The sequence below is a fragment of the Melospiza melodia genome, chromosome 1 (assembly GCF_035770615.1).
Source record: "Melospiza melodia melodia isolate bMelMel2 chromosome 1, bMelMel2.pri, whole genome shotgun sequence".
In the NCBI taxonomy this organism is placed as follows: domain Eukaryota; kingdom Metazoa; phylum Chordata; class Aves; order Passeriformes; family Passerellidae; genus Melospiza; species Melospiza melodia.
Window position 1 is genome coordinate 157,352,575 of NC_086194.1, and position 9,159 is coordinate 157,361,733.

Here is a 9,159-nt window from a genome sequence, read left to right on the forward strand (position 1 = left end):
TCACACTAACATATAAATCCAGCCAACTGAATTGGCAGGCAGTCTAGGTAAATATCTTCTGCTGCTTGTAGATGAGACTCCATCCTAAATTCAACATTAATGCCCTGCAGACTGTGGCTGATGTATTATTGTTTTCTTCCTCTATTACTCTGCACATGTAGCATACATTGTATTGTATAACACTGGTTATTTCCCTGTCTTTTTAAAGAAAAAAAAGACTTAGTGAGCTGCTGCCTCAGATTTGGGGTATATTTTTATGCTGTCTGAGAAAAGAGGAAATCAACAGCCTCAAAGAAGTTTTTGGTCAAGCTCCTTTTGATTAACCTCTGGCTTCTGTAATTTCAAAACTGAAACCAGTCACTCTTAACACCCTAGAGCAAAACAATCCTAAACTTCATGAGGAAGTTATATTGGGAACCCTGCCTATAGCAGAGTTGTGGCCACAAGTCCAGCCTTTTTATTGATAAATAAGGCAGTAGCTTTTTGGGCAGTACATGGAGTGAACACCTATGACAGCAAAGTTGCTCTGTGAGTGCTCCCACAGTGGTGAGCCTGGGGATGCTCTTAGAGGTTCACACTCCTGAATTCCTAGAGGGACTTGCCAAGGTTCACAGCCGGGGCCAGCTAAACCTCGCTGAGCCCGGCAGGCAGAGGCAGAGGGACGGCTCAGCCGGCAGCCGCCGCGGTGAGAGCTGCGAGGGCCCGGCCGGGCAGGGCCCGCCCCGCGCCCTGGCTCCGTGTGAGGGCTGCTCCCGGGGTCACTGCCCGAACAGCATCAACACAGCCAGCCAGCTGCACTTGCTTCACTTGGAAACTGGCGGGCTTCTCTTTCAAATCCTAAACTATTGATTGCCCGTGCTTGTTGCCTGGGTGGGAGCTCTCTCCCAAAGCTCACAGACAAATAACTTACCACGCAGGAGGAGAGTTGCACATATGTGGCAGATAAATTTTACAGTTTTTCTCTTAAGAGCTCACTCCCTTTGTATTCCAGTTCTCCACAATGGCAGCACCATGAGCCAGTTTGTGTTCAAATGCTAAGGAAACACAGAAAAATGCTGGTTTAAATTCTTTAAGGTAGGAAGCATTAGAGGACTGTTAAAATATTATCCTTTTTAACAGAAATTATGTTTGTGTCTGTTCACAGTCTTTAAAAAAAGGTGAATTTAAGCTTTGTGTTTCAATGGCACTGAAAGGGATTTCTGTAAATAATTAGGGTATTTTCTGTTCTATTTTAAAAAACAATATTTTTAGTAAAGTGACTGGGTTTTAATATACTTTTGACTCTGAATGAGATTTTGATGGCGAACCAATTCTGCTCAAAGTTTTACTTACAGCAGTGAGATCTGTGGGGGGGTTTCAGGAGCAGGAAGAAATATCAGCACTATTTATGGAATGGGAAGTAAAACAACATTAATATGGGACTGTGCCCAAAGAAGTGAAGGTATAGGGACTATGACAGTTTGAGAAAAATGTCAAACAAATATGCTGCATTAAGGTATTTCTAGGAGTTACTGAATTTCTCCTCAGGACTCACCTCAGCAATCAGTGTGAGAACACCACCACAATGAGCATGACTGTTTTAAATTTCAGTTAAAGCTTTCATCTTGACTATAGCACCCTTCTGCCCTGCTTCTGTCTCTCACAGTCTGTTCCAAAGATGCTTATGGTCTCGAACAGAACAGTGCAGGCACAGCCTGCTCCTAGCAGCTGTGTTGCAAGGAAGGCCTGGGCCGGGGCTGCAGCAGTCCTGTGCCATGAGCACAGAGCACACACACCATGCACCTCCTGTGCTGGGCAGATTCTCAGTTCTCAAACTCTGTGACACAACTGTCTATATAATTTGAAAAGCCAACAGAAAGCATCATAGATGATAGCTATGTGCTCCAGACATTCAAGGACCTGTGCAGACAGTGCACAAAACTACTTTGCAAATGCATGATAAACAGGCTAAGGAATTGTCTAGAACACACAGCTTAAACCCATGTAGGTCAAGAAGCAGAAAGATTTCCTTTTAAGAACATCTCAGTTAAGAAGAAGTGCATTGATAAAAGTTAAAAATCTGGCCACAGATGACAGGAACGCTGTGAGAGCACACTGATGCCACAGCACGTGCTATGCCGCACATCTCTATTGTCATTTCGGTCACTCACTTCAGACTCTAATGCCACCAAACATTTAAGGAGGCACAGGAAGCAATAGCTATTAATGAAAATCAGGTACTTGAAACCATTTTAGAAACTCTCTCCTTGTGTGGCTTTGGGCTGGGGTAGTTACTTTTCTTCACGGTAGCTGTGTTTTTGGATTTGTGCTTATGTGTCGAGATGTTTTTGTTATTGCTGAGCAGTGCTTACACAGGGTCAAGCCATTTTCTGCTTCTCCCCTCACCAGCAAATAGGCAGGGGGCACACAAGAAGTTGGGAGGGGACACAGGCAGGGCAGATCTTTCCAAGTGACCCAAGATATTCCATAGCATATGGCATCAAGCTCAGCATATAAAGCTGGGAAGGAAGGTTGGAGGACATTTGGAGTGGTGTTTGTCCTCCCATGTCACCATTACACCTGATGGAGCTCTGCTTTCCTGGGAGTGGCTGAACACCTGCCTGCCCATGGGAAGCTGTGAATGAATTCCTTTTTCTGCACTGCTTGTGTTTTGCTTTGCTTGTGTCTTGCATGCTTTTTACTTTCCTTGTTGAACTGTCCTTATCTTAACCCACGAGTTCTCTCACTTCACCCTTCCAATTCTCTCCATCCCAACGCAGGGGAAGCTGAGTGCATGGCTACATGGGGCTGAGTTACCAGCTGGGGTTAAACCACAACTCTCCTCCAACCCAGTTCTGATCTGTTCCTAACCTTACAGAACAGCAGAACAGTCATCAGGGCCCGAGTCCCATCACCCCCTCAGCTGTTTGTATTCCAGGAGTCTTGCACAGCTCTGCTACACTGTGATGGCATTAGGCACTACTAGTGCTTTGTTTCAGCAATTTTAAGTTGCATTTTTTCTATTTAAAAAAAATAATAAACTACAGGTGAAATAGGTAAGACTGGAGATGCTCTTATAATGTCAGGAATAACAACACAATTGCACATCCTCCATGATTTTCTTAATAAATAAAGATCAACATCAAGAGAAGTATTGATTCACATGGTGCTTACAGAGAAATTTAGGCTGGACAGGGCTTTTGAGGGCATGAGGTCTATTTGCAAGAGTTAACTTTTGTATTCAAACAGAGATAAATAAGCTATTGTGTTATATTAGGTCAGTTTCATAATCTCTAACAGGCCAGCTGTAAGAACTAGTTTTATGAAGATCAGCAACCTCGATTTAGAAAGAAATCTAATATCCCACTGAAATCCATATCAAGGCCAAGAAGCATTTCTAAAGAACTTCTACATAGCATGTGAATTTTAATACAAACCATGATGCTGGAGAGAATAATGAAATATGAGGGTTCTTAAATATTTTGTCACAAATCCAATACTAAATAACAGAATAAATTATTAGGACAATAACCTGCAAATACCGAGATACAGTAATAAGCGGTACCACCTCATAAAAATAAATTTTAATATTAACAACCCAATTTCATATGAATGCATATTAATCTATCTTTTTTTTTTCGAAGTTCAAAAAATGTTCGAGTTCTATGTTGTCTGCAAAGATGGGTTTATTCTCCTTCATTCTTCTGCACTGACTGCATGGCTTCTGCTTTAACTCTATTTCGTTTTCTTTTTCTTCTTTTCTTCTTTTCAGCAGAAGGCTCCTGACCCTCCTGTGTTTTCTTCTTTTTCTTCTTCAGACAGCTGAGAGGATTGGGGCCTCCTGCCCTTTTGCGTTTCCTTCTCTTTTCACCTTCTTGCTTTACTAGTCCTTCTTTTTCTTTAAGCTCCACAATACTTTGTTTTTGGTACTCTGGAACAAGCTGATTTGTCTGCAACTTTTGAACAAATGCCAAAGATTTAGGAGAAGGTTTGTCTAGCACCATAGTGTTCTGAATAATAAAGAGGAGAGGAATGCCAGGCTTCCTTTTCACTTTCTTTGATAACTCCTGGTCCTGCAAGATTAAACACTTTAGTCAATATTTTCAGATGGAATGGTATTTGCAATTCAAATGCACCTACTTTTACTACAAAACTATGAAGATAAATTACATTATGAAAAAGATAAGAAACTTAATCTAGCAGATATACATGGCAGTGCCTTTCACAGCAACTAAATTTCATTTTCTCTCCTGATTAGCTGTACTCCTGATGCAAAATTTACCAACATTTTCCCTTTTCCTGCATGTATATGCATACATTCATTTTTTGAGGAAAAAGTCCCAATTCTCTTGTATGCAGACCACCACACCACAAGAAGTAACAATTTTTTCTGTAATAAGTAATTTTTTAACTCCTGTAACCTACATAACTATAAAGAATTCTACTATAAACTCTTTTATATATATTGTATATCAATTATACATGCAGTGCCAATAACAAACCCAAGAAAAAAGGCTTTTTTATTTGTATAGTTATTTTTTCTTTAGTTAGTTCAAAATGTCTTAAAATTGAAGTTATATGGATGTTAACATTTAATGTCATTTTTCAGACTACTGTGCAAAACAGTTCAGGGAAGAGGATGCACACACAAGCAATATGCAAATTAACATTCATGAGTTGTTTTTGACATGTCAATAGGTAGTCAGTATGTTTTCATACTCTTTCACCTAAAGTAAGCAATATCATTACAAAGTAAAAAAAAACCAATCTAGTTGTTCAAGTAGGAGAAAAGATTCCCTGCTTTGTAATTAGGAAATACATTAAACAGCGAGTAAGGCTTTACATGATTAATCCCCACCAACTATTTAAAAACCTCATAATCAAAGTTACTGTAGGCTTCTTTATCCTTAGCTATCAAAACATCACTTCAAAAGAAATGGAGCTACATTTCCCATGAGCTTTTACCTGTGTGGCAATAAAGAAGTGATGAGGGTTGCCATCTTCAATCATGGAAAGTAAACAGGCTGAACCACTCACAGGATTCTTATGGTGAGAACAGCTTCGAACTTGAAATCTCTGGGCAATTAATTTTGCTCCATACAGTGCTTTCCCCAGTGATTCAAGTTCTTTTATGACACATCTGAAAACCAAAAGAGACAATGATTTTTAAGCAAAAAAACCCCTCATATTTTTTACAACAGCAAAAGGCTGATGTGAGTTACTTAGGAATAAGCAATGCCCAGTTGTTCAGGTGCTGTGATTTGTAAATGGCACCCAGAACTCTGAAAGCAATAGCCCATCTGAAGACATCAGCAAGGTTTCCTTTCCTTAAACATGATTAACCAGTAATAAAATTAAGATAGATTCAATGATTTAAAAATAATTCACATCAGTGACAATGCTGAGTCCTTAAATTTATGCTTGAATACCACCGAGCGTATGAACCACTACCTAACAAAATTATTTTTAAAATTGAATTTATTTTTAAATTAACTTATTATAAAACTTGAAAATGTAATTTATTTTTTAAAATGGAAATAAAAGATCTGGGGAACAACAGGCCAGTCACTCTCACCTCTGTGCCTGGAAAGATTATGGAGCAGATCCTCCTGGAAAATATGTAAGACATGAGGAAAACAAGGAGTTGACTGGTGACAGCCAACATGGTTTCACTAAGGGGAAATCATGAAAAATCTGGTGGCCTTCTGTGTCAGAGTTACAGTGCTGATGGATAAAGAAGGGCAACAGATGTCACCCAACTGGACTTATGCAAAGCTTTGCACACTGTTCCACACAACATCCTTGTTTTTACACTGGAGGCGTGGATTTGACAGATGTATCACTGGGTGGGTACGGATTGACTGGAGGCTTGCATTGAAGAGTTGCAGTAAACAGCTCGATGTCCAAGTGGAGACCAGTTACAAGTGTCGTTCCTCAGGGGTTGGTATTGGGACATTTGGCGTCTTTGTCAGTGACATGGCCAGTGGGATCCAGTGCACCCTCAGCAAGTTTGCCAAAGACACAAAAATGTGTGGTGCTGTTGACACTCTGGAGGGAAGGAATGCCATCCAGAGGGGCCTGGAGAGGCTTCAGATGGATCCTTGTGAAGTTCAACAATGCCAAGTGCAAGGTCCTGTATATGGGTCAGTGCGACCCAAGCACAAATGGATTGAGATGGAAGAGAATGGACTGAGAGCAGCCCTGACAAGAGTGACCTGGGAGGTGTGCTGGTGGACAAGAAGCTCAACATGAGCTGGCAGTGTGAAAGCCAACTCAAAAGCAGTGCAGGCAGCAAGGTGAGGCAGGGGATTCTCCCCCCCTACTCTTAGTGAGACCCCACCTGGGGTCACAGCAAGCCAGCTCATTGCCCCTGCAAGGCTCTTTTCATAACACTGAGGTGCTGTCTCAGCAGCTCAGTATTGTGACAGCAGAGAAAACATGTCCATTCACCTGGTCTCAGTGGAAGCTGTTGGTCAAATGATGAACAGATACTGCTGACAAAGAAGCAAGAAGTGATGTTTCAACATGACAGGAATAGTTTGGATCACAGCAATTCCCAAACCTTTCACAGGTAAGGACATGACTCAATACTTTATACTGTTTAGAAGTGCAGGCCAGTTCCATACACTGTGCAAGAAGGTTCAGTGTGGTTTTTGAGCCTAGGATACACCTCTTCCTGGTACTTTCACTACATGCCTCCACAGTGAGCAGTTGGCTATTCTGTTATTGCAAATATACAAGGTAACTGCAGTTTTGTATTTTAATCTATACAATATACCTAATGCAGGCAACTTCAGTATGTAGTGTGCATGGCCATATCTTTGTCTAACTCATCCTTGTCCTCCCTTGCGAACAGCAGCTTCGGAAACAACCCAGCACTGGCAGGCCGCAGCTCCGGCCAGGCAGGAGCTCCCTCCCGGCCCACATCTCCGCTTGCCCGTGCTGCTACCACCCCGCCAAGCAGACGCTGCGGGTGGGAAGAGACCCACCGGGCCCTCCCTCACACAGCGGGGTCAGCGCTGGCCCCGCAGTCCGTGCCGCTTTCGGGACGGCAGCTGGGCCCGAGGATGCTCCCAGCCTCCTGCAGGTCACCCCCAGCCCCCAGCCCTCCGCCCCGGGCGCCTTCGCTCCCCGCCGTACCGCGTGGTGCAGAGCTGCGTGGCGCCGCCCAGGTACCCGGGCAGCTGCTCCCGGATCTGGATCTTGTTGCGAAGCGCGGCCTGGCAGAAGGTGCCATCCAGCAGCACCTGGAAGGGCTCGCGGAACTGGAAGTTGTGCTTGTAGAAGCCCATGATCTTCTTCGCGTGCTTTTGTCTCGTCACCCCCATGGCGCCCCCGCCGCCGCCCGGAACGGCCGCGGCTGCCCCGGAAGCTGCGCCAGGCCCGGGCGGGGCCTCCCCGGAGAGCCGGGACCGGCCGGAGCAGCGCCAGGGCAGCACCCGGAGAGCCGGGACCGGCCGGGCCGTGCCGAGATCTTCCCCCGAGAGCCGGGACCGGCCGGGGCGGCCGCCCCGTCCCCGGAGGGTCCCGGCTGCCCGATCCCCGGAGGGTCCCGCCTGCCCGTCCCGCCCTGCACAGGGGTACCCTCAGGGATGGTTCGCTGCCCCTTGTTTTGCGGTGCTGTGCTCGCTCCTGCCGTTTGCTGAGATAAGAAATGCCGAGTTTTCTTTTTTTTGCAGTTCACTGTACTGATAAAATTATAGTTGCTGTCGCAGAGACTGTAGTTTAATCACACCTCAGCACACAGAATCACAGAGTCCATTTGGTTGGAAAAGCCCTCTGAGGTCATCGAGTCCAACTCAGGATCCAGCATCACTTTGCCAACCAGACCACGGCACTGAGCCATGTTCAGTCTCAAGCATCTCCAGAGACGGTGATTCCACTCCTCCCTGGGCAGGCAATTCCAGTGTCTAGTCGCCCTTTGTGTTATGAAAGTTCACCTAATGGCCAATCCAAACCTCTCCTGGCACGGCTTAACACTGCATCCTCTCATCCTGAAGGCTTAGGAATGTTACCTGGAAGGCTTAGGAATACTTAGGAAGGCTTAGTCAGTGCCCATTTATATTTGTGCCTATATTGGTTACATCAATATTCAATGGCACAAAACCGAAGTTGAAAAGCACATATTCTACATTTTAATTTTTTTCCAAGACAATTTAATTGCACTGCAATCTGAGGACACAGCTGTCATTGAAAAAGTGCACAAACTCCTCCCTGTCCAAGACAAAACATGAACACACCAGGCATCTGGCATTAAGAAACCAAACTTAATGCCCCTGTTTTAGGCAGGCAAGAGGATGTGATACCTTAACACTATCAAAATGAAAATTGGAGACATCTGTCTTGCTATGCAGGTTCCACAGGAGACACCTTTCTGCCTGGGACGACTGTACTGCAAGCAAAACCATAGCAAGCACCTGCCAGTTTGTTGTAATCAGTCAAGCTGCTCTAAGATCATTTAAGCAAATACTCAGATGTCATATTGGCCTTTTTGCTAGCAAATAGACATGGAAAATAAGTGCTTCCAAGTAAGTTAGTTAGTGTCAAGAGAAAAATGAAAAATAAAGGATTTGATTACTATTCTAGAAATTCAAATGCTTACATGGAAAAGTATTTTAAAGCACTTAGGATGAAAAGTGCAAAGAACAGGTGATTGAGAATGTTTTCCATGGATCCAATTGTGATGTTGACAGTATTTTTCTGCCATTAAATTCTTCTTTCCAGCTGTCTTCAGGGGACAGTTGTGCATGCTCCTGAGTATCATGGACATACATGGATATATGCCTTATTATCAGCTAAGTGACACGCTGAATTCATTATTAGACATAGTCCTATATATAAAAGTCTTCATCAAACTTCAGTCCTGTAGCTGATGTGTTTCCATAATGCCATGATGATTCAGTTCTCCTATCTAACTGCACAGTTTAATTATTTAAGATGTTAGACAAAAACACTCAGTAAGACTCTGAAGTAAAACCTTACTGGAGAAATTATTTTTTCTTCAAGTAGGTTTTTGCTTGTTTGTTTTTGTGTTCTCTGTGTGTGTGATGACAACTAAGTAACTGCCCAAAGACAGGCACTTATTCCATGATAAGAACACTTTCCACACCTTACCTTAGAATGAAGAATCTCCAGTGATAACAGCTGCTATTACAGCTATTACAGAATGGAGATAAAAAT

At 43.5% G+C, this 9,159-nt stretch overlaps 1 protein-coding gene across 2 annotated transcripts; it reads right to left on the reverse strand.

Moving 5' to 3' along the window:
* Positions 1-3,079: 3,079 nt before the first annotated feature.
* On the reverse strand, positions 3,080-7,340 carry UTP23 (UTP23 small subunit processome component). 2 transcript variants are annotated; one of them, XM_063173289.1, is made up of 3 exons: positions 7,120-7,340; positions 5,017-5,119; positions 3,080-4,052 (listed from the first exon to the last, which is right to left on the reverse strand). In XM_063173289.1, the coding sequence occupies exons 1-3, from the start codon at positions 7,305-7,307 to the stop codon at positions 3,666-3,668; spliced, it is 678 nt and encodes a 225-aa protein (XP_063029359.1). In that variant the 5' UTR covers positions 7,308-7,340; the 3' UTR covers positions 3,080-3,665. The 2 variants fall into 2 exon arrangements, with proteins under 2 accessions (XP_063029359.1, XP_063029355.1); XM_063173285.1 differs by having other exon boundaries at positions 4,945-5,119.
* Between the last annotated feature and the right edge of the window lie 1,819 nt (positions 7,341-9,159).